The sequence below is a fragment of the Cetorhinus maximus genome, chromosome 2, assembly GCF_964194155.1.
Source record: "Cetorhinus maximus chromosome 2, sCetMax3.hap1.1, whole genome shotgun sequence".
Lineage (NCBI taxonomy): Eukaryota > Metazoa > Chordata > Chondrichthyes > Lamniformes > Cetorhinidae > Cetorhinus > Cetorhinus maximus.
Window position 1 is genome coordinate 167129164 of NC_135880.1, and position 26674 is coordinate 167155837.

At 44.6% G+C, this 26674-nt stretch overlaps 1 protein-coding gene across 1 annotated transcript in view; it reads left to right on the plus strand.

Moving 5' to 3' along the window:
* The window catches only part of dnah6 (dynein, axonemal, heavy chain 6), a 424069-nt gene that overhangs the window by 121460 nt on the left and 275935 nt on the right, over positions 1 to 26674 (plus strand). Inside the window, exons 24-27 of the mRNA XM_078570618.1 lie at positions 7234 to 7359; positions 20563 to 20718; positions 21382 to 21543; positions 22652 to 22789. Coding sequence (XP_078426744.1) covers positions 7234 to 7359; positions 20563 to 20718; positions 21382 to 21543; positions 22652 to 22789 — 582 coding nt within the window. The remainder of the gene's footprint in view (positions 1 to 7233; positions 7360 to 20562; positions 20719 to 21381; positions 21544 to 22651; positions 22790 to 26674) is intronic.

Below are 26674 nucleotides of genomic sequence, written 5' to 3' on the forward strand. Positions count from 1 at the left end.
TTCTTATAAGGAATCCTCGCTGGAATTACCCCCCCCCCCCTCCACGCAGAATCATCTGGCACATCAGCGTGCAATTAGAACAACATGTTTCGCAACGGAATATAAGCGACATGTGCCTGGTGACCGACGCTTCACTCGTGACTTCGAGGTTCGCCTACCTTGCATTGCACAGCGCTCGTGGGAATCAGCACCAGGCTTTACAGGCAGCACCACATCGCTTTCAGGGGGCTGTCACAGGCAAGTCTCTACCTACCAGAGCAATGGTAAGGCAGGGTTGGCTTTTAATGGACTGCAGGGCTAGGGCTTTACTGGGGAAGGGGGGCAACTGCCCCCAGGCAGGAGAAGGGGCTACAGGTCTAGGGCTCCACTGGGGATTATGAGTGGGGAAGGTTGCACTCAGACACGTGACTGGGGTGGGGTGTGGGGGGTTAGCGTACTCAGCTCCAGGAATCAGGGGAGAGAATGTTACAGATCTACACAAGCCTCTTGGGACCAGAATGAAAGGAGCGCCAAGTGAAGAAGTGCTTCGCTTTACATTGTTGAGCTTACAAAGACTATCCATGTCCCAGTCCAGGGAGTGGGAGGGCATTTCAGGCTAGTCTCAGTCGTCCTTGGCATGTAGTGCACAGGGTGTGGTCGTAACATCACACACCTCGGTTTGTGGGGTTTCTGCAATCATACTGGGTTGCAGATTGCACACTCAGTCGTGGGAGACATCTGCAGCCTACAGATGGGGAAAAGGCATTGTGGAGGTATGCAAGGGTGTTGGGAGGTGGGATATATGTTTAACTTTGTAAATGGCCAGTAGTCTCAAGACGGGGAGGGGTGAGGTTCACACAGGCCATAGGCACATCCACTTCAGAATGTTCAAGGGCTAACAATTGGATGTGCACCGCAAACACAACAGGATCAAGGAATACAGGGGGTGGATTGAGAGGCCTGTGAGGGAGGGAAACCTGAATAATAAACTCCTCCAGGATGATGGGAGGGATTTCCATATTCACACAGGGTCACAAGCTGGTCTTGCAGTGTGAGTTCTGCAGCGATGGCACAATATAAATTTAAAATGAGGAGAAGCTGTGCAGGTGAGGGCTCTGCAAGTGGATTGGGAGCAGGTGCATGCACTGGGGGAGCTGAGTAAAATTCTTTCGAGTTATCAACAGATCGCATGTAACTCTTTTCAAGTACATTCACAGTTCTTGGTTTCCAGGAGTGGGACATGAACCCACAACCCTCTGATTCAAAGGCGAGGGTGCTATGAACTGAGCCACAGCTGACACCTCTGGGAGCTGAGTAAAGGAGCACCCAATTTAACTGTGCATTCCCAAATGAGGAGAGAGGCACAGCTGAGACATGTTAGGAACCTTTCAATGACAGTGTAGGGCATCAGGAAAGTGAAGCAATGATCTCCAATTATGCGAGACTAAACCCACAGTGTGGCACTAATTGATCTCTTTGTTTTAACTCCTTGTTCACAGTGTGGAAATTGCCCAGAGTAATAACAAACTTCATAGCAATTGGGCAACTGGGCAGGCTCTAGAAACCTGTTAGAAATTTTGCGCTGGAGGGTTCACAGGAGAGAAGCCTCAGGCCCCCTCAAAAAATCCCATCTCCTGACTAAACATTTACCCCATATTTATTCCCAAGAGTGTAATACTGGAGTGCAGTGAATGAAGGTCCCAGCGCCTGGACTGAAAATAGCACATCCAAGTGCAAGGCCAAAGCAACATCATAGCAGTTGGTCACGTGGCGGAGGTGGTGGGACCTTGATACGATCCCGCACTGACCATCATTTCACAGGTGAGCACTCTCCAACACGGAAACAAAGCACTTGAATTCAGATTCACTGATGAGCCACAGACTGACAGAAAGAGGACCCTTGGAGATTAATGCTGATTCTTGTCTGTTTCTCATTGATGCTGCAAAAGGGAGACCATCAGGAAAATGGAGCCTGGGTTTATCGCTGCCTGCATTATCGCTTACAGCAGAGAAGAAGGAGAAGATTGCGACAGAGGCACCTAGATCACCAAAGGGAGGAGCAAAACCCTCAAGACCAAGGGGCAGCAGGGATCCCTCCGGATGCAGGGGATGAGGCTCACAGAGACATCATGCGTAAGCAGCTCACGAGACGAAGGGTGTACAGAACTTACATTTCTTATCTGCAAATGAGCAAGAACCAGTGTCACTAACAGCTCTGCATGTCCAGGAATCTGTTGACTCACATTTGCCACATTCTCCACATTTGCCACATCACGTGATGCCACAAGGATTGGGAGGGCATCCATTGCTGATGGTTGTGAAAGGAACCACCACTCTGAACTTCTATGGCAGTGGTTCCTTCCAGGTCTTCACTGGGGACCTCTGTGGGACCTCTCAAGCATCCACTCACAAATGCATTCATGAGGTCATAGATGCCCTTTTTGGCAAGGCCCACAATTACGACAACTTCGAGAGAGATCAAGCAAGTCAGGACGCCAGAGCACTGGCTTTTGCTGAGATTTCCGGATTCCCACAGGTGCAGGGTGCCATTGACTGCACTCATGTGGCTATAAAAGCTCCCTGTCACCAGGTACTCTAATGCATAAACTAGAAAGGCTACCACTCGCTCAATGTACAGCTGGTCTGCAATCATAAGAAACCAATCGTGCAGGTTTGCGCCAGATACCCTGGAAGCATCAACGACTCACATCTCGAGTAGATCGCAGACCCTGGACATCTTCAAGGGACCACATAGGATCCAGGGCTGGCTCCTCGGTGACAAAGTGTACTCACAAAGGACGTGGCTGATGATGCCTGTACGATGGCCTCACACTCCTGCAGAGAGGAGGTACAACGAGGCCCATGCCACTAACCAAGCATTGGTGGAGCACACCATAGGGATCCTAAAGATGCTATTCTGATGCCTGGAGACTAATTAAGGGCCTTAACTAGCCACCTAAGGGCCACTTAAGGGCCTCATCTCACTGCTGCTGGTATTCAGCTACGGGCAGGGGGTGGACTCACTATGCAGGAAGACCGGCCAGCATATCCTTCGGGCTCGCCTATGGCCCAGTGGGGCTGGGGAAGGGGTGTCACTCATTCATAGGCATTCTGTGCCTCAATGAGGGATCGGGAACGGTGGTGGAGGGGAGGTGGGTGTTACTGAAATCTATTCCTCTGCCCTTACTTCCGACCTGCTTCGCCAGCAACCCTCTCCCTCCGCCCTTGTCAGTGATCTCCTCCTGCCATCCCCGTCCTACCCACACCTCACCTGGGATTTGGCGGTGATCCTCAAGGTAGACCCGAGTGTTGTACTGTTCCCCGTGGCCCTTCCAGCCCTGGAGATCTGCTGGCCTCTAATTGGCCTTGAGGGTGGGATTTCCACCCTACCGGGGCTTGATTGCCTGAGAGGCCCGACGCTGTCCGGGTAATTGCTTGATTTTGTGTTGACTGTTCCGGGCTCGCCGGATAGAAGCGACAGGAATTCCCACTCGTTCTCTAACTAGCTTGTGGAGCCCCCTTTGCACACATTAAATTTGCACAAAGTTTCCGATTAATTACCTTTGTTCAGAGTTGGAAAAAGTTTGAGATGTCACAGGTTTAGAGCAAGTATAGAGGTAAGGAAAGGAGGGGAGAATAGAACCAAAGGGAACGCTTCTGATAGGTTGGAAGACAGGAAAGATTAAGTGACAAATAGGACGATGGTGCAAGGCTAAAAGGAGTGATAATGAAGAAGTAAAGAAACAAAAGATGTGTCTTCCACCATGTTTCCACTCCTGCAAGAAGCCTGAAATATCTCTCATTCAAGTCACACATGACATTCTCTGTGACTGTACCCATGGAACATTATCCCCTCATTCTTCTCAAACACCTTATAAGTTCTTACATGGTTGACCTCCAGTGTGTTTCTTATGTGATCCAGCTGTGTAGGTCTGCGTTCGCCTGATTTCACTCTTATCTAACTAGTCAAAGGCAGAGAATCAACTCCCTACAATGGCTTTGTTTCTTGTCCTTGCAGCAGGGTCAGGACTTCCACTCATCTCAGTCGGCAAGACATCATTCATTGTCCTTTGATGAAAAATTCAAACATGAAGTAACCTCATTTCAAGAGATGCTTCCCTGCTTTAAATAGACCTTGGAAGTCACACTGGAAATTGCATGCAGCACTTGGGCAGAATGCCAAATTTGCACAGCAGTCATTGTGTTGAACTTGATGTATGCAGAAATATGGCAAAATTAGAACATTTATTACCGCAGTCATTCATTGGTGCATTGTACACTACTGACATCTTGCATTATTGCTGCAACTACTCAGAAATAGATATTTAGTGGAATGACCATTTTAACTTCATTTGAGAGTTCATTTGAATGTTGCTGTTTTACTCCATGTCTGTTTTCAGGAACTGACACAGGTAGGAGTATGCACTGCAGTCTAGGTGCAAACTTATTCCAGCAAGGTGTTGGGGATACTCATTGCAATACTGGGGTTTATCAAGCCCTGAAGGTCCACTCCCTGTACTTTTGAACATCCTGAGAAATAGTTTCCTGTTTTCCTGCTCCAAAGTGTCCCACAGAGAGACTTAAAGCTACATCAAAGCTTTTGTGCTCAGTAACAGATTTCTTCTTGGAGAATCTGTCATTTTCTTTTCAGTTGACTGTCAAATTCTGCTGGATCCTTTGCCAACTTCAGTCATACAAAGTCAATGTGATGTTAAAAAACAAGTAGATCATTAGTAAATTCCCATGTTTCTTTTGAAAACCACTTAACAAACACCTAGCAAACAAAGGGGTTTAAAACTCAGAAAAGGTGCAGGTAGGTGTGCGAGTGGTTTAAAATTTATATAGAGGAAACATCGCTTCAGCCTTCTTCCAATGCACCCACTTCTGGTTTTATCAGAGGAAGATTGCCAGGAAAGTGACTGATCTGCTGTCCAGAGGCAAATCCATAATTTAACTATGATCATGAGGATTCATGGCTCAAACTCTAGCTACATTGTAGATGTAATGCCTGTGAGCTGAGTTTCCCAGGGCTCAGGAAACCCAGCAGCTGAAGGGAGGCTAGAGTGACTACAGCCATCAGCTAAGTGCCTTTACAGCACTGATTGTGGTCCAAGAGGAACAGGAGTGTTGCCCTTGGACGTCCTAGCTGATTACCATTCCCTATGGTCTCCTTAGTGACTGGACTCCCCAACCTAAGATCAAACTCCCGTGATCTATCCATGGCACCTCTTTGGTCCCAACCCCCAGCCGCCGCTGCCGCCCCCGCTCCCCCCCCCACCCACCCCCTCCCCCCCCACCCCCCCCAACCGATTGAGCTGCCCTTCACCTCCCTCCCACTAGAGCTCTCGACCCCAGACCAATCTCTCCCTTCCCCGACATCCCCAGTCCAATCTCTCTGACCCTTAACCGATCTCTCTATGGATCCCGATTTTTTTCATACCCGCCTGTCCAATATCTCCACAGCCACCCTAATCTCCACTACCTTTGACGCTACGGCAATCTATTCAGGGCTCCTCCACACCACTGACTCCAAGTCCCATGATCTCCTCCTGCCTTCCATCACCTTCCTTGTGCCTGGCTGAAGGCTGATACCATCGGCCTTCTCACCCAGCCAGTGACAATCAGCCAGTCTCCAATCTGGCTGGCTGCTGACCAAGTGATGGTGTCTAGAAATTTAAATCAAGTGCTGGCCTTTAATTCAGGAGGATTTCTGGCACATGTATACATACATGTTTCTCAGCAGCTACACTACCCATAACCCCAGGCTTTACCCCAGCCTGTCCGTAAATCTCGCGGCTTTAATGTTGGGTCAGTGCATTAAGATACACTACATGGGAGTTATTTTGGTGAAAAGATGAAAACAAGTACTTATTGGGTGCCATGCTAATAAGACTTGCTTGCTCAAAAGTCTGGTTTTAGCACATAATTTTGGGCCTAATTGCTGATTGTCTCAGTTTGATTTTGCCTGGAGAAACTAAATCAGACACCTGCAGGTGCTGATTTGACACAGTTTTCAAGGACCTCCACTGAAAGTGTGGACTGGACTGACTGGCACAATTAATGGAGGGTTTTAGGATTGCTGAAGGACTGAATGACAGGACACAGGTTTTATACACTGCACGGGAGATAATGGTGGAGGAGGTGGAATGTCCTACACCCACAAGGGAGAGAGTCCACCTCGCCCTCCTGTCCCTTGCATCTATGGTAGCTGGTGCTGCTATGCTTGCCTCACCTTCTCCTCTCATTTGAGGAGGGCAAGAAAGATCACTAGCAAGATGCCCATGCCCAAGAATTTCCTCTCTCATGGTGGCATTTTTCACAAGTCCAATAAGGATGGGTAGCACAGCACACAATTTTTATAAGCAAAGTCGTCAGAGAATTTCTGGAATAAACATTGGTAGAAAGTTATTCAAGGTGTACAATGCATCCTAGAATGTCCACCAATATGTTTCAAAAGTTCTCTTCAAACCTTCAGCAGCAAGCAAACAGTAAAAGTTGTTGTACATTGAAGTAGCACTCAAAATCCTCTCAAACAACATGTTTACTCCTCTCTATTAGATGCTGATCAGAGAGTGTTAGCTCAACCAGTCTGGTTAATGAGCTCGAGAAGGAAATTAAGTGACAGCCATCTTCTTAAAAATTCTTCAGCTGCTACTATTGCAACCTTTGACTCTTTTACCAAGATGGTTTTGCACTAAAGAAGGACCAAACATGCATCTCATCTTAAGACCCCATCTTGGCCACTTCTGAGGCACTTTAGCACATAAAATCTCTGAGGAAAATCACCCTCCATGTGTTCACTCCCATATGTAATGTTAGGAACATGAGCAAACTGAATATGCATTCCATCAATCCGAGCTCAAAATAATTATTGCACCTAGACCTAAGTGCTTGTGCAGGGTTTAATCCTTAGAGCAAATTTAACCCCCAAATATAAGAATTTCATCTGACAATACTTTGGAATATTAATGAGGACTGGAATTGCAGCATCATTTTAAAGAAAATATATTCTGGAACATAAATAGCTACAAATTTTGAGTGGTAAATCATGTTATTAATACCACTTCATTTTAAAAAGAAAGCTGACTTTTATTTTCTGAACAAATGTTATTGTGAGTACACTGTTGTGAAGCAATAATTTGCTTTGACTATCTGATAAGTATGTACTATTGTGAAAGATTCCAACACTTTGTACCAATGGAAACTGTTTTTGGCTGGTACGAGCTATGTAATGGTGTTATATTTATTTTATAGAGACTTAATGCTCTAGCTGCTTTGGTTCGAGGCAAGCTGTTAAGTCTGCACCGAAGTATTGTGACTGCACTCATAACCGTTGATGTTCACGCAAGAGACATTGTCACGGAACTGGTGAAAGAGAAGGTATTTAGCATTGCAAGAAATTTTGCTGGTATGACCTGTGCCTCATTGTTGAAAGTAATACTACTGCTGGTCTTTTTCACAGTTCTCAAAGTAATATTGAACACTAGTAAAAAATAGCAGTTAAGAACAACACATACCTTTCAACTTATTACATTTATGAACACAAATAATATTATGAACTGCAAGTAATTTACAGCAGCAAACTAAAAAAATTGATATTTGTCATGTGAAGATGGGTGTTTTTTTTCAATATTTTTGGGAATATGGTGGTATTCTGTAAAGAAGGTTGTGTGTGTACCTGTGTGTCCTTTTGTGTGTCCATGTGCGTGTCGGTATCCATGATTAATTAAACTGGGGGAAGGTTAGTAAAGACAGCCTTTCTGTATGACCTGAGAGATGAAAAGTAAAGGAGCTAGGTGCATGCATTTGTAATGAGAGGCTATAGTGAAGTCAGAACCACAAGTAAATAAGTTGGGTTTTAAAATTTGCAATAGGTGATAGGTAAGGACTTGACTTTTCAGCTGTTAAATTTCCAAGGAAGTTTAAGGGGCTTTTACAACTTACAAAGGTTTCATAAGTAAACAAGGGAAAGTTATTAAATTCTATTTGACTCAAAAGTGGAATAGGAATACGAGAAAGGTTTTTATATTTTGGAAAAGTTGAGTTCAAAGAGGTGCTTAGGACAATGGAGTCTAGGATGAAAGGGAAAAAAGATGTTTAAACAAAGATGTTTAGTTGAGTTGAGGTGGCTGTACGGGGGAAATGTCCTGAGACCAGCTCTGCTGAGAAAAGTTGTGAATCTGAAGCAACCATCCAGTTTCAAGCCAGAAAAGTCTTTGTTTTCAGAAAGCAGTCTGTTTCCGAACTTCCTTTGGATTTCCACAGCAGAGTAGAGGAGAGAGAGTTGTATGGTATATTTTATTAAAGCAGCAGCAGTTTTTGCCTTGAGTAATATTACCGGATTATTATGGTTAAAAATCTGTAAGGGAGTTGTTGCTAAGTAGTTTACTTGTGTACTCTGACCAAGTGGGTTTTTTCTGGGGCAATGTTTTGTCAGGCTGTTTCAACTGTATAGTTTTAATCTTGTGTGCTTAAGTTTTTTTTTCTTGTTCATAAATATTTTAATCTTAAAATCCTATAAGTGTTACTGGGATTCTATCTTTCTGGGATAGTAGTTTTCCCCTTGTTTTCAAAATGCAATAAAAAAATTACGATCAGTAAGACGAGATTTGGCTTGCTCAGCGAATAGCATTAGCTGTGGTGGTAACAGTCATTTAATGCCCAAGTATCACATTGTTGTCTGCTTCAACTTTGCAAAGACATCTTATTTATAAGATGTTCCACATAGTAAATGTTCAGCATGATTATTGTTCTTACTGTTGTATGCTTTGTTTTGTTCACTTCATGATATATTATGTGGGTTAAGAAGGAATATGGATCTGATGACCTACAGTGAAGAAATGCCTCTGATACAAGTTAACATCACAATATCTGAATGCAAAGCATTACAAATAAAATCAGGGGAACTAGAGTTACTACTTGGAATGGAAGGACATGATGTAGCTTTAATGGAATCTTGACTGAGATGGAACTGAAAACCAAATAATCCTCACTGTGGCATTTTCAGTAGGGAAAGAGAAGGATAATGGAGAAGGAGTAGTCTTGTTAAGGCTTTACCATATATAGAACATTTTTTATTGATGGTGAGCTCAGGTGGAATCTAGCTGCATCAAGTTGAGACTAAATGAACCTGTTACCAATTTGGGATTTGATACGATCTCCATAGGAACCAATAACTTTTGAAAAGAGATTTTAACTTCCACTTATTAACTGAAAGAATAACATGACAAGATTTCATGTTTTTTTAAAACTTCTACTCTATTAAATGACTAAGAAAACACTATTGACTACACACTTTTTCTAGGTGACCTGTACTTTAAACTAGAGAAAATGACATTCCCCTTCACCCTCTCCATGGAATTACAATCATTAGCAGACAGTCCTCAGTTGCTCCTGTATTCCAGTGGGTTCCCGTATCCCCATTTCGCCAAGTAATAACTTTGAGTGACTGTCTCCAGGGACTTTCTTCAATTTTTGAAGAGTTTCTTAAATCCACCACCAGTATGATTATTCTTACCCCTGGCCATGCCAGGAGAAATCTCTCAGAATCCTTAGATGGGTGCAGGATTCATCTTTTCAACTAGAAACTGACCTGTCCCCTTACATAATGACCATAAACTAGTTCAAAAGGACTAAAATTGGTCGATGCATTAGGAGTTTCTCAAATAGCAAATAATAAAAATGGAATTCCTGTGTTCCCAATCCTGTGGATAATCCTGACAGTATGCTCTCATCATAGTTTTTAAAGTTTGATGCCATCTTTCCAAAGCTCTTTGTAACTCCAGATGATAAGCCGTTGACTTAAACTGTTTTATCCCCAGACTGTTCATTACTTCCTTAAGCTGTGACATGAAATTTGATCCCTGATCTGATTGTATTTCTTTAGGTAAAACATTTAATTAACTCCTCCACAATCTTCTTAGTTGTAATATTTCTTAGAGGTATAGCTTCAGGAAACCTGGTAGACACGTGCATTATTGTCAGAAAATACTGCCTTCTACTTTTAGCCTTAGGGTGGAGTCCTACACGATCAATCATGAACCTGGTAAAAGGTTCTTCAAATGCTGGTATTGGGATAAAAGGTACCAGCTTAATCACTGCTTGTGATTTTCCTGTTATTTGACATGTCTGACATGTTCTTCAGAATTTGACTACATCCCTATGCAATCCTGGCCAAATAAAAAACCTCTGTATCTTTTCCTGTGTTTTCCTAATTCCTAAATGTACCCCCATTGGAATTTCATGAGCAATCCTCAGAATCTCATTCCTATAACTTAAGGGGATAACAATCTGATGCATCTCCCTCCAGCTTTCATTTGCTGAGGCAGGATCTGACCTCCACTTTCACATCAAAATATCTCCCCAAAGATAATAGCATATTGGAACACATTTTACTTCTGTTTCTGAATAAGCTTTCTGATATAACTGCTTTAATTGAAAATCATTTTTCTGTAACTCCACTAACTTCCTTGAGTTAAATACTTGAGATAAACTTTCCTGTGTTCCTTCCTCCTGAACAATGTTATTAAACACAGTGCCAGCTAATTAGATTTTGACACCTTCTTCTTACCTTTGAACTGCCTATCTTTCTCGTTTTTCTTGTTCTTCCCTATGAGCCTTTGATCTCGTTACAACACAATCAAGAAACAATCCAGGATGTTCCTTCTATAACACCTTTTGTTGAAAATACTTCTACAGGCTGCTCAACTACCATAGGCATCAACCACATTTGCGATCCAGCTATATCATTACCCAGAATAAATTGAACCTTTGCAAAGGGCAATTTTTCCACCACTCCAACCATAACTGCACCTGCCTTCCGTTTGCTCTTTAAATTTACCTTCCACAACAGAATAGATTTAGCATCTCCATGAACTCCACCTATTATTACCTGCACCTGCAATACTCCCTTTGAACAACAAATATCACTATTCCACAACATTAAAGATTGACTAGCTCCTGTGTCTGTTAAAATTTTAACATCTTTACCTACTCCACCCTGTACACATGGAAAGACTTTCCTTTTACGCACAAAGGGCAGAATTTTATGTATGACGTGCGGGTGGTGGACCCCGCACATCAGCGCTTAAAATGTCGCGTGCTGATGTCGGGTGAGCATGCTGATGTCAGCGCGCGCCATCACGATATTTAGCTGGGTGGGCGCTATGAAGCGCGATGCGCACCCGCCATTAATTAAAGGCCTTGTTAAGGCCCTTAACTCGGTAATCGATGCCGATTTTGAGGCGCCCGTGCGATCTTTGGCTCGGCGCATGGGCACAATGGGCAGGCGGGTAAGTGATTTTTTAACAAACCTCATCCACTGGCAGGATATGTGGGTTCAGATGGGTTGTTAATGTTTTATCTGAAGTATTTATTGCAGAAAGTGTTTTAAACTTGCTTGTGTGATTGTTAGCAGTTCTGATCGATTTCCAATAGCTTTTTCTGTACTTTGAAACTTCAGCTCACCAGTCTGCATACAGTAATCTTTATTGGGCCTGCAGCTTTCCGGAGGCCTCAATTTAGCCTGGGGGTATGGGTTCGGACATCTCCACTGGAGGCAGCTCTTCTGAGGTGGAAGGGAGGGCTAGAGTAAGGAGGAGGCCAGGAGTGAACAATCAGCCTCTAAGGGAGCCACCTTTGGGAGGCTAGGCACAAGGGGCGCAGCGCCAAGAGGTTGTCCAAGGTGGAAGGGGCCGCAGAAGACGCCACTGTCCTGCTGCCAGGGTATACAGGCGGCGAAGCAGCTACCTCAATATGACTGTGGTGCAGTGCCAAAGGAGGTTCCAAATGTCAAGGGGGACAGTGAACTATATCTGTCAGATGATTGACCCTGAGATCTCCCTGAACCGTGTGGGTGGACACCCCATGCCAACGGCTCTGTAGGTCACAGTTGCCCTCCACTTCTATGCATCTGGCTCCTTCCAGGGCTCGGTGGGTGATCTTTGCAGTGTCTCCCAATCAGCTGTCCACATTTGTGTCAAGCAGGTTACAGACACTCTGTTCAGCCGTGCATTGACCTTCATCCACTTCTGCTGCGACCAGGCAAGTTAGGCGCAGTGAGCCAGAGGCTTCGCGGCCATTGCTGGCTTCTCACGCGTCCTGGGTGCAATAGACTGTACATGTGTGGCCATCAAGGCGCCAGCAGGTGAGCCTGGTGCCTTCGTCAACAGTAAGGGCTTCCACTCCATGAACGTGCAGATAGTTTGTGATCACAGGATGCAGATTCTACAAGTCTGTGCAAGGTACCCAGGCATCTCCCACGACGCCTACACCCTCAGACACTCCCAGGTGCTGGGGCTCTTCAGTGCTCCGGCTCGGCTGGATGGATGGCTGGTGGGTGACAAGGGCTATCCCCTCAGAAAGTGGCTCATGACGCCTCTCTGCCATCTAAGAACAGAAGCTGAGGAGCGCTACAATAGGAGTCACCGCACCACAAGGGCTGTGGTGGAGAGAGCCATCGGTCTTCTCAAGATGCGCTCCTGTTGCCTGGACCGCTCAGGGGGCGCTCTCCAGTACCCCCCAGATTGCATCTCTGTGATAGTGGTAGCATGCTGCGCTCTGCACAATCTTGCGCTGGAAAGGGGGGATGCAGTTGACGATAAAGACCTTGACGCAGTGGATGAGGCTGCACATGATGAATCCAGCAGTGGCTCAGAGGATGAGGAAGCACAGGGAAATGATGAGGGGCAGCACGCTGATCCGCTACTACACCAAGGAGGCAGGGACATCTGGGACACTTTAATCCAACGAACCTTCAGCTAGCTCCACACACATGGATCCGCAGCACCAGCATTGCCTGGCGCTTCCACACGTGGCACTTAGGTGCTACATCTTCCACCTCATCAGCTGCAACTAAGGGCTTAGTACATAAACATCAATGTCCACTCAAACACTCATAATATGTCTGTGAAACATACAAATGCAGCACAAAGGAAACACCCTCAGCCATGGTCACAAATGTGGACTTTATTGCCACCAAAAAAACAACAAACGTCACTCTGACGCAGATAATGAAACATTCCCTAATCTTGGGCCAACACAAAACCACCAGTGACAAACCTGTGAAGTGCCTAATGTGCCTTATGCTTACGTTTGTGGGTGCTACGTCTAGGTGCCACCCCATCGCTCGGAGTGGCTTCTGAGACAGCCAGCTGACTCTGCTGTCCTGTTGGCCTTGATGACCTTGGCGGCCGTCCCCTGGCCTGTGGAGCCTGTGCTGGCCCCGCCTGGGAGGGAGTGGCCAGTTCCAGAACTGGCACCTCCCCAGTTGTCGCAGCCTCAACGGATGCAATGGTCACTGGCAGAGGGGCGGAGGAGCTGCTGCCCTCATCCAGAGCACCCTGAGAGGAGCTCGCAGCGACAACAGGTAGCTGCTGCACCGACGTGAGGTCACATTGGACCTCCCTGCTCACCGCAGATGGATGGGCACTGAGCTGGGACACTCGGTACCCAGAACATCTCCCACATTGCCAATGACCACCTGTGGCCATTCGCACTGTGAGGGCTTGCAGGCCAGATCGTAACCCAATCAGATGATTCTCAATCTGTTGGAAGCCCCTCTCCATGAGAGTCGCCAATGTAGGAAGCCTGAAGCTCTGTCCTGAGGTTCATGCCATCACTGACACTCTGCGTGGATTCCTCCACCACAGAGACCAAGTGAAGCACACCCTCATGCAACCCTGCCAGATGCTCCCGCGCACCCTGCCGCTTGTCCTGCAGCTGCTGCATGGCTGACATCTCCAGAGGCACATCATCACTGCCCGACTCAGCATGTGCCTGGTCCCCTGCAGTCCTCTGGCTGCTGGCGCCATTGGCACTCTCTGTCCATGCAATCTCCTCCAGCGATTGTGAAGTGCCCTCTCCACTGTGCCCCGGGACACTAGCCGACGTCATAATCCCCACCGATGTTGCAGTAGCTGCGGTGGTGCCTGACTCGCTGAAATTATGTGACGCAAGTTACAAGTGACGCCCCTCAGGTGTGGAGGGGGTGCTCTGAACTTGTTGGTGGCGGCCATGTGGTGGTGATGCTGAAATTAACAACAAGGACAGTGTATCAGTTAGCGTTCAGTCAGTAACACAATTCATCCCTTTCCCCCCTAGGCCCATAATGCGTTCAACCTTCAAGAACCTAAGGAGATGAACATTGGTGGAGTGGTAAATAGTCAAGAGGAGGCCCAAACATTACACATGCATACAGCGAGGCTGGTCAGATGGCCTAAGGAATGCCACTTGGAATGTTATGTGGATAAGTGTGAGGTTAAGCACTTGGGCAAGACAAACAAGGTACGGGAATACATGAGTAATGGTAGGACCGTGGAAAGTCACGACAATTACAGGGACCTTTCTGGGCACACCTGTTAAGGTAGCAGAACAGGAACATAAGGCGTTTAACAAGGTAAAAGCCAGACTTGCCTTTATTGGCTGAGGAATAGAATGTAGGGAAAGGGAGGTCATGTTGCAAGTGCAGAAAACGCGTTCGAGGCCACATCTACACTTCTGCGTTCAGTTGTGACCTGCGCTTCATGGGAGGGATGGCATTGAAGTGGGGAGAGTGCAGAGGTTCCTGACCAGGATGCATGCTGGCCTGGAGAGTTGGAGTTGCAAACACTTGCGACATTTGCCGTGGAGCACAGGAGATTGACAGGTCACATTATTGACCTTCATACCGTTATGAGGGGCATAGAACGGGTGAACAGAAGGCAACATTTCCCCTTGGTACAGGGATGACTAATGTGGTGGCATTTATTTAAGTTGAGTGCCATGAGGTTGACAGGTGAGGTGCTGAGGACCTTTTGGACAGAATAATGTGGGATGCACTGGCTGAAGGGTTGGTGGAGGTACAAACCCTCCTAAGATGCAATAAGTCTTTGGATGTGCAGCAGCGATGCCATGGCATGTTAGGCCATGGGGATAGTGGTCAGAAATAGGATAAGGTGACTTTGGAAGGTGCTAGAGACGTGCATCCTCAAGGGGCCGAGGGACCTCTGTGTATGACCCACACGTCTGATTGTATCAGTCTGTGAATGAGCAGTATTGCTGCATTAAGGATTGCAGCAATCATCAGTGCTTTGGATGGTGGGGGAGACAGAGTGGATGGGACTGTGGGCCTCAAATACCTGGCCGCTGCACCCCAGCCTCACCGACACCTGCTGACCTGGCCGCTTGCATCCTCCCCAGCTCTATGGCCTGCTCCTCAAATGTGGTTACGTGCTGCAGCAGGGCATGCCCACCACAAACTCTCCTGGCTATTGTTGGTGTTGGTGTTTGTCGCATTTGACTGGTCTGGGGGCAACCTGCAGGAGAGGCAGATAGACACATACTCAGAACTCCAACACATGTCTATTGTGCTCTGTTTTTGCCTGCAGAACAGAGAAGAGCATTTATTGGGGCTGATTGCTCATGTACTCTGCATGCGCACGTCGCACCCCAACCACAGTGGCCCATCTGAGGCCTCCAGCGGCTCCTGTCCACACTACTGGTGATCAGTCCCCAGAAGATAATACGGCTGCTCCCAACCCCCTCCCCCAACGGCCACCTTGGACACATTCGGCGTCCATCATTTTGAATAACACACGGGTCTTAGCGTCCATGGCAATGAGGCGCAACTAGGTGCAGCGCCAAGGCCAGCAGATGGCTCTTGACCACGACACTTTGAGGCTCCCCTTCCACCATCTCATCACCATCAATAAGACATGTGTTGGAGTTCTGAGTATGTGTCTATCTGCCTCTCCTGCAGGTTGCCCCCAGACCAGTCAAATGCGACAAACACCAACATATGCTGTGGGGAGAACCCATCTTCTCCTCAGCCACTAAGGCTGATGTAAGCATGGTCACTATCTATTTGCCCACCCAGCATGCGCCAAATGCCCAATGCAGTAACGGCACTAAGACGTGGGGGGGCGGCGGGGGCTCAAAGGCTAAGGCTACCTGCTGGGTTAAATGGCCAAGGCCGACATGCTGCTCACCCTTCCAGAGCGCAACAAACCATTGAAGCGTTTGCGGCACTGGGGTCTTGTGCACCGCACAGCATCTTGAGAGCTTACAACCTGCACCACCTCCTGCCACGCCTGCCTGGTCACGTGGGGGACCCTGCTCCTCCCATCCTCGGGAAACAACACCTCCCGACAATGTGATACCTCTTTGAGAAGGGCAGCAAGGCAGGCATCAGAGACGCGAGGGGCACATTGGCCCCCCCGCTGGCCTACCCTGCAGCCTGCCCCCCTCCTCCACTGCCCTGACCTCCTCTGGAGTCCGGTCGCTGGCCATGGTGAACAGCCTAAAGGAGGCTGCCTGGCCTTTCTTTATATCGACTGCCGGTTCCCCATTGGAACCGGTGGTCTGTTCACGCCCGCCGCACAGTTGAATTTTTGCGCTGTACACGGGAGTCTGAAACGCGCTGGGCGGGCCTTAATTGGCCTGCCCGATCAAAATGGTGGCGCGGCCCGTTTCGCCAGCGAAGATCGGCTACGCGCCCGCCGCCAATTGGGTCAGTCCCGCCCGCCCGACAAACATAAAATTCTGCCCAAAAGTCTTTAAACATTTCTACAACCTGCTCCTCAGGATTCTCTTGAGTAATCTGTGAGCATATTCCCACTTCTTCATCTGTCACTGGTTCTCCCTGTTTCACCTGTACACAAACCACTGGTTTCTCCTTTGACTGAACTTCAGAACCCACAGTGCGTTTACTTCCAGAGCTTTTCTGTACCCCAATGAATCCAACAAATTTTTTCTGTGATTTCCAACACACTGACTTCGTGTGCGCCACTTCATTACATTGAAAATACCTCAGTTTTCGAATGTCGCTTCTACCTTCAGCACTTTCCTTTTTGTTCTGAGAAAAAACTTCCTGGGAACTTCCAGCTGCTCTTTCTCTTCCCTGATTGCCCGCCTTCTTTTCACCTTCCCACTTTTTATCCTTTTTCAATTTGAAAGGGTGACGAGAAAAGGTTTAGCTCTCTGAACTAACTCATAATCATCAGCTATCTCTGCTGCTTGTCTTACAGAATCAGCCCTCTGTTCCTCCACGTGAGTTCTCAGTACCGAAGGGATTGAATCCTTAAATTCTTCCAAAAGAATTACTTCCCTAAGAGCTGCATACATTGTCACTATTTTAACGCCTGTATCCACCAGTCAAAATTACTTTGTTTTGCTCTTTCAAACTCAATATAAGTTTGCCCAGGCTGTTTTCTCATATTCATAAATTTCTGCCTGTATGCTTCAGGAACCAACTCATATGCACTCAAAATAGCCTTTTTCACCATATCATAATTCACCAACATTTCTTCTGGTAGTGAAGCATATGCCTCATGTGCCCTACCTCGCAGCTTAGACTGTAATAATGAAGTCCAGTTTTCCTGTGGCTATTTCATCTGTTTAGCTAGCTTCTCAAGTAAAATAAAGAATGCTTCATATCTTTTTCCTCAAACTTTGGAAGAGCTTGTACAAACTTAAACATCTCCCCACTGGGTTCTACTCTGGAGATAAGTCCTTCCTCACCTTCTGGTGTCTCTTTTTTAACTGCCAACATTTTCAGTTGGAATTCTCTCCCTCTCTCTTTTTCTCTTTCCTTCTTCTCTATCTTCACAAATTTCTAATTCCCTTTCCTGTTTTCTTTTCTCTCTCCTACCTGCTCCCTTTTAAAAGCCATTTCTCTGTCCTTTGCTTTTAATTCAAGCTTTTTCGGTTCCTTTGCTTGTTCAAATTCAAGCATCTTCATATGTAATTGAAGTCTCACTACCTGCAGCTGTGACTCACTAGTGTGAGGTTTCACTTCCAAGTGTAGATGCTGGGCTATACTTTTAATTATATCTGAGTTCCTAGCCCCCTCAGATAACCCCAATTTTAACTTATCTACCAACACTGTTAACTTACTTTTGGTTATTATTTCCAACCCAGAGTTATGGCCAGAATATTGCCGTCAGCGTGCTGGGGCGGGCCCGATATGCTGACGTGTAATATGACGGGAGATGACGTCGGGTGTGCGTCCCGACGTCATTGCATGTCATTTTGATATTGCGTTTGGTGGACGTGCGCCGGAGACGGCTGCGACCCATTGAACTGTCAAAAGCCTATTAAGGCATTAAAAAAATAATTGACTTTGTTAACAGCGCTGCCTGTCCAACCTTAAGGTTGGCAGGTAGGTGAAGAGCCCAAGTGGCCTTCGCGTTTTTCAGGAAATCTCATCCACAGGCAGGATGAGGTTTCCTGAAGGTTTAATAAAATAATTAAATAAAATTTTCGAAATGCACAAACATGTCCCAGCTCATGTGACACTGTCACATGAGGAGACATATTTAAATAATTTTTAATTTCATTTATTGAAAAATTTCTACTTAATGCCCCGAGGCAGCTCTGTGCCTCAGGGAGATTGCTGTGCTCTTTCGCACATATGCGCGAAAGAGCGCAGGCCCCGACTCTCCTTCCTCCCCTCACCCGCACAGGTAGCGCTGAGTGCTACCAGCCGCATATTACACTGGGTGGGCCTTAATTGGCCCACCCATGTAAAATGGCGGTGCACAGCCGATCGCAGGCGGCGATCAGTTCCGTGCCCACCCAAGCCCACTCCTGCCCAGCCTGCTCGACATAGGTAAGATAAGGCCCTATATCTTCTACTCCCAGACAAGTCTTAGCAATTGCCAAAGCCATCTTGCAGTCTCACCACTTCTAAAATACCTCACCAGCTCCTGAATTCAAAGTGCTTCTCGTAGTCGTCACTTAAGATTCACCAATTCCAAACCAATCAAGGAATTAGAAATATTTTTATCCCGCTAGAGCCCCAAATTTTTATGACACAGCAGTTGGTAAAGGCTGTTATTTAAAATCCCAGAGGGAAATTTTAAACAACTGCCATAACCTATATTTTCAAGTGGTATGTTTTGAGTTACAACTCTAAATTTAGGAATAAAACCACCGATTCTCGAGAGGTTTTTATATCAAACTACATGAGATGGTTTATTAATTTACACAAATTATACACGTATACACGTGGCTACAAATTACAACTATCTTAACTTTTAACAAATTCCCAAACTCATCTCCACTAAGGCAACACCAATCTTGGATTTTAAGCAGACACCAGGCAAAGCATTTTCACTTTACAAATTCAAAATGAGGTTCCTTTCACTTTGGTTCCTTTGCAGACACAGTGGTAGGCTTACAGGCTTTGATGTTACATGTCTCTGCCCTGCACACATAAAACTGCTATCTGTCATACCCAGCACATCTCTTTGAATATAAATTCTCATTGTATCACCGGTCCCTTTGAACTCCACCTCTTCTAACAATAAAACCCCTTTCATAGTACCAATTTTATTAGTAATATAAACATTGCTTGGTGTCTGCTAGCTAGATGCAAGCATCGCTCTCCTCTTGAATGCTCTATTCAACAAAATGCAAATGTACCTCTACCTCTCTGTACATCTCAAAACTAGTATACATCAAACTACCCAGATTAGCTGGCTTTAATCCAATTAAGACACACCCACAGACTAAACCTCTATTTATAAAAAAATAATTTCCAATATCATTATACACATAAATGGCTTCATGACAGGGAGACTCAGAATCTACTCATTGAAACTCAGAGACTGCTGCCATTGTCTCCAACCACTTTGCACTTTCTTCTCAGTAAACAATCTAAGCCTTCCTTCGATCTCTATCAATCAAACCACCCAGGCTTACTGTCAGACAGACTGCAGAACAGGTCACATGACCCCCTTCATTTACCCTAAATTTAAAGTTACGTCCTGAAATATAATAATTTTATAAAGCTTATAATTGTAACAGAATCTACAGCAAACAAACAGATGGCTGTGAATGAATTAGAGAGGTCTGCAGTAGTAACAAAGTTGAAATAATGTGCCCATCCCAGGAAAAGATGAATTGCTATTTTTGCTTCCGTGTACTGAAGCAGGAATAACGTGTTTTAAGGCTAGGGGAACATTTGACAAATAGTGGCCGTAACCAAACCTGGGCCACATTGAAAATAAAGAAAGCAGCCCAAGATAACAGTTTTGGACGGAATATTAGCCATTTTAAGTTGAATGATAAGGCACCTAAGCCAGTTTAACTGGTGATAAAGTGGGAGATCAAACCATGAACTGGCCTTGAGAGATATCAAAACACAAGATACTGGGAGTGCAGGTTAAACACATTCCAACTAAGACTAAAGAGGATGAAATTAAAAGACTTGGAGTTTCATGGATAAATGGAGAAATTAAAGAAAAATTAGATGTAAAAAAAGACATGGTAGAAGGAAACCTATGAAAAATATAATAGGTAAACTCGGGCAGAAAAGCATTTTAGCCCATTAGTCTGCACTTTCAGTGTTAAATGTTGGGTGGGAAAAGTGAAACCCGGCAGTTAAAATTATCATGGGCCCATTCTCCCACTGGTGGGTATGAATCTAACTGATACCGGGGTTGCCCACCGGTAACCAGATGGCAGTTAAAATACCCAAATATCTTGACTTTACATGTAATGTCACTTGAAAATTGGATACCAAGATATTTAACAATGTGAAACAAGCTTGCTTAAGTTACTTGTTTTTCTGTTAATGATAACCAGTGTTTCACTGCGTCATAGGTGGATACAGTAAATAATTTTGAGTGGCAGAGACAGCTACGCTATTACTGGGATCTTGATGCAGATAACTGTGTGGCTATGATGGCCTTATCTAATTACACATATGGCTATGAATACCTGGGAGCATCCCCTCGGCTGGTTATCACACCACTTACTGTAAGTATATTCAGTGAAGATGGTAATTACCTGACATATAAAATAGGGAGAAAATAATAGTAGGAGCAATAATAGCATAATGGCTAGATATTTTTGCTGGCACTGGTGGGAATAGTGTGAAAATTCAGTATCTTTTGCATGGTAAAAGTACTGCCTAGTTTTCTGGTGGTGGCGGTAAGAAGGTAATGCTGAAACTTGAGGAAGAGTGGTGGCCCCATCACATAATATGAATCTTTCCATGCAGTTTGTGATAGATTTATCATGTCCTAGCATAACATTAAAAAAATGTATAAAGCCTCTTCCATCAGGCAAGTCTCAGGCCAAGAACAGTGAGGCAAGACCAGCAATTTATCTAAAGTCTGAAATTGCCCACAATGATTGGCCAGGCTTTATTATGTTCTCCATTTTGCCAATGTTGACTAGGAAAGATAATCTGAAGTTATTTGCATATTTGAATTAGAGAATTGCTGCCAGCAGGGAAAATTAACGAAACTATGTAAAAAGATTGGTTATCTGTACAGCCAGCAAGAATGTATGCTGCCTAACAGGATGATATTCAGCCTGTTTTATAAATGGGAAACATTCATTCTGTGTTAGTCTTTCTGTGCAATGTTTGTAATATATTCAGAAATATAACTGACAAAGTTGTCTTGGTTACCTTAGGACCGGTGTTACCTCTGCCTCATGGGAGCCTTACAGCTAGACCTAGGAGGAGCTCCAGCTGGTCCTGCTGGTACTGGCAAAACAGAAACTACCAAAGACCTTGCAAAGGCCCTGGCCATCCAGTGTGTTGTTTTTAATTGCTCTGAAGGCTTAGATTATAAGGTGAGTTAATGATCGGTGTCATGAAAATATAATTTTCATAATATTATTGTGATTTATTGTAAAAGGAAGGTTAATAGTGGGGTTTGGATTAGTTTCTCTTCGCAGATGTGTGTGTCGGGGGGAATTAATTGAATTGGAGACAGCTGGTCTGGAGCTTTTGAGTTATCAAAAGAGAGGCTAGGTTTGAAATGCTAAATATGTAAACATGGCTGAAGTTTTAGAATGTGAGGTGTGAGGAACATTTGCATTTTTAGATACATTAGAGTAGTTTGAATTTCAAAGAGATGGTAGGATGTTACATCAAGCCATAATAATTGTGTTTATTTTTCCCAAAGGTTACTGATAATATGAGTACTATGAAAGATTTATATTATGAGAAAAATAAAGTTGCAAAGACATATTGGAACAATGGAATTTACATTAAAATTGGAGAAATATGTATAAAGGAGATGAGGTTATGTGTAAGGGGAAGGCATTCTAAGATCTAACACAAGTGTAAAAAGCCTCTAGCCTCTATGCATCAAGTAGCTGTGTACAGGAACCAAAGCTAAGAAAATTCACTTTGAATATCACTGTCCAGGGTATTGTGCGCTTTGCCTGGGTCTGTTAAGATCCATTTGTTTTTACTGTTGCCTTAATGGAGGTATAACTGGGAGCCAGATTATTTAGGAGATATTATAGTAGTAATTTGTAGACCTATGTATGTGCTTAAAATCTTTTATTTTATTAATAAATGTTTAATTTAGTTTTGTATAAAACCTCGACACCTCTGTGGATTTATTACTATTGAATCCAAGACACGCATCTTGAAATAAAATACAAATCACAGAACAGTTGTGGCAGCTGCTTCAAGTTTCCTTCTGGGATTTGAGAAGCTCGGCATTTACCAGCCACTGTGTCATACCAACTAGAACAGGAAATTTCATTAAATGTGAAAACAGAACTTCTGAATCTTTTTAAGCATACATCATTATGCATTTAGTAAAGGGTATTATATCATATGTAACAAGAAACAAGACATAATCCTTTCATTAGCAAATTTATTTTTTGATAGACAGTCACTATACTATGTAGTAAGTTAATGCACAATGAACATTTTCTCCTGCAGATGATGGGGCGCTTCTTCAGTGGTTTAGCTCAGTCAGGAGCCTGGTGTTGCTTTGATGAGTTCAACCGGATTGATATTGAAGTACTTTCTGTCATTGCACAGCAGCTCATCACCATCAGAAACGCTAAAGCAGCCAAGGTACCTTAGTATTCTGGTACTAATCAAGCTTAATAATAAGCAGCTCATAATTTTGTGTAATAACATGGGGAGGGGATGGCATAGTGGTATTGTCACTGGACTAGTAATCCAGAGACCTAGCGAGATGCCCCGCGGTCCCGAGTTAAAATCCTGCCACGGCAGATCGTGAAATCCAATAGAAATCTGGAATTAAAATTCTGATGGTGATCATGAAATCATTGTCAAGTAAAACCTCATCTGGTTCACTAATGTCCTTTAGGAAAAGAAATCTGCCATCCTTACATGGTCTAGTCTACATGTGACTCCAGACCACAGCAATGTGTTTAACTCTTAAATGCCCTTTGTATTGGCCTAGCAAAGCCACTCAGTTGCATCAAACTGTTAAACAGTTAAAACGGAATGAAACCAGATGTACCACCCGGCATCGACCTAGGGACCTGAAACCACAATGACGAACTCAGCCATGTCGACCCTACAAAATCTTCCTTATTAACACCTGGGGGCTAGTGCCAAAATTGGGAGAGCAGTCTCACAGACTAGTCAAGCAACAGCCATAGTCACACTCACAGAATTATACCTTACAGATAATGTCCCAGACACCACCATCACCATCCCTGGGCATGTCCTGTCCCACTGGCAGGACAGACCCAGCAGATGTGGCACGGTGGTATACAGGCGGGAGAGAGTTGCCCTAGAATAACACATCATCAATTCTGGCCCCATGAAGTCTCATGGCATCTGGTCAAACATGAGCAAGGAAACCCTGTGCTGGTTACCAAGTACAGCCACACCTCTCCCTAACACCCTCCTCAGCTGATTAATCAGTACCCCTCCATGTTGAACACCACTTGGAGGGAGCACTGAGGTTGGCAAGGGTGCAGAATATACCCTGGGTGGGGGACTTCAGTGTCCATCACCAAGAGTGGTTCAGTAGTACCACTACAGACCGAGCTGGCCAAGTCCTAAAGGACATAGCTGCTAGGTTGGGTCTACAGCAGGTGGTGAGGAAACCAACAAGAGGGAAAAACATATTTGACCTCATCCTTACCAATCTTCCTGCCACATATGCATGTCCTTGACAGTATCGGTAAGAGTGCCCACTACACTCCTTGTGGAGACGAAGTCCCATCTTCGCACCAAGGATGCCCTCCATCGTGTTATGTGGCACGACCACCATGCCAAATGGGATAGATTTCCAACACATCATGAGGCGCTGTGGGCCTTCAGCAGCAGCAGAATTGTACACAATAAAAATCTGTAACCTCATGGCCCGGCATATCCTCCATTCTACCATTACCATCAAGCCAGGGGTCAACCCTGGTTCAATGAAGAGTGCAGGAGGACGTACCAGGAGCAGCAGCAGACATACCTAGAAATGAGGTGTCAAACAGGTGAGCTACAACACAGGACTATTTGGATTTGTGAGACTGGATGTTATTTAAAAAATATTTTGTTGAATATTGTGTTATTCTGTGAAGAAGGCTTTGTGTATAAATGATTTGATTAAGCTGGGGTAAAGTTACTAGAGACAGGTTGTCTGGGAGGTAAGACATGAAAGGATAGAGGCGTTAGGTGTGCATTTGTAATAAGATATTATGGTGGGTTTGAGGTACAAGTAAATAGGTTGGATCTGACATTTGCATTTTTAGATAAGTTGAGAGTTCATTTGAATATCAAAGGGAAGTCAGTGGTGACACACATTTTTGCATCTTAAAGGAGTTCCATGGGAAACAGAAGGGGATAAAGCACATTTTATTGATCGAAAGCAGAGACAAAATAGAAACATGAAAGATGTTATATTTGGAAGGATTTGAGTTTCAAGTGGTATGAGAACAATGAAGCTTGAGATGAAAGGGAGAAAAAGGTATTTTCAGACTTGGGCTGACAAGTGGCAATTAACACTTGCACCACACAGTGCTAGGCGATGACCATCTCCAATAAGAAAGAAACTATCGCCCTTTGACATCCAAGGCATTGCCATCATTGAATTCCCCATTATCAACAACCTTGGGGTTACCATTAACCAGAAACAGAACTGGATTAGTCGTATAAATACTGTGGCTACAGGAGCAGCTCGGAGGCTAGGAATCCTGTGGTGAGTAACTCACCTCCTGACTCTCCAAAGCCTGTCCATCATCAACAAGGCACAAGTCAGAATTTTGATGGAATAGTCTCCATTTGCCTGGATGAGTGCTGCTGCAACAACCCAGGACAAAGCAACCCGTTTGGTTGGCACTCCATGCACAAACATTCACTCCCTCCATCACCAGCGCACAGTGACAGCATCTACAAGATGCACTGCAGGAACAAGTCCTTAGACAGCACTTTCCAAACCCATGACCACTACCATCTAGAAGGACAAAGGCAGCAGACACATGAGAACACCACCACCTGGAAGACCCCCTCCAAGCCATATACTATCCTGACATGAAAATATATCGCCGTTCCTTCACTGTTGCTGGGTCAAAGTCCTGGAACTCCCTCCCTAACAGCACTGTGGTTGTACCTACACATCGTGAACTACAGCGGTTAAAGGAGGCAGCTCACCACCATCTTCTCAAGGGAAATTAGGGATGGGCAATAAATGGTGGCCTCGCCAGCGATGCCCATATCCCATAAATGAAAAAAAAATCCACTGGGCTGAAGGGAGAGGTTTCTTTCGATCAACGGCCATCATTTTGGTAGAAGAGAAGTGGAAGCTTTGGAAAACAATGTAAGCAGCTTTGACTCTAGTTTTTGCTGCTCTTACAGTGATGTAAATAATTGAAATAATAGTCTAATTCCACTGTCGTGTTGGCTGTGGCTCAGAGGCAGCATGTCTCACCTTTTGAGTCAAAAGTTCATGGGTCAAGCACCACTTCAGAGACTTGAGCTCAGTATCTGGGCTGACATTTCAGTGCTGCTCTGCCAGAGCTGCTGTCTTTTGGATGAGATGTTAAACTTTGGTCTTAGGTTGATGCAAAAGATCTCACGGCACTATTTGAAGTAACATAGGCAATTTTTTCTGGTGTCTGGCCAATATTTATCCTTCATTCAACACCACAAAAACAATTAATTCAATAATTTACTTCAGTGCTGTTTGTGGAATCTATCTGAGCTCAGATTGCCTGTTGCATTTCCCTTTATTACAACAGTGACCATATTTCAAAAGTGCTTAATTGGCTGTGATGTGCTGTGGGACATTCTGCGGATGATAAAAGCACTATGGAAATGCGAGTTCTTTTTCTTTTTGCCCGTTCCTTGATTGCTGTCCATTGATCCTTGTTAGAAATTATATATCAATAGGTGAGATGATTCAAGTGGGAAGCAGTTCCTATGGAGCTGTCAAGAAGATATTGAGAATGCCTATAATGTTATTGGAAATTATTTTAATATAGAGTTCTAGAGGTGTGTGTGTGTGTCTTAATTGGATTAAAACCAGCTGGTCTAGCGGCTTTGATGTATAGAAGAGAAGTAGGTTTGAAATGTTATTTAGGTAACTTACAAGGTGAAATGTAAAGAGGGAAATTTGCATTTTTAAATAAACCATTCAAAAGAATGGGTGAAATATTACACCTAGCCAGAAGAAGCCAAATAATGTGTTTACTTTTTCCATAGCTGACTAATAAAATTGGTATTATGAAAGGGTCTTACTATTAGAAGAGGTAAAGTTCAAAAGACATAATGATACAATGAACATTTGCATTCAGAGGAAAATATGTATAGAGGAAGAGAAGGCTGTTTGGTACAAATGGGAAGGATTCTAAGATCTAAAGCCTCTACCCTGTGAGCCTCAAGCTGCTGTCTGCAAGGACCCAGAGCTGAAAGAGACTCATTTTGAATGTGACTGTCCAGAGTGTGCTTTGCCAGGAGTCTCTTTAAATATGTATTTTACTGTTGCCTTAA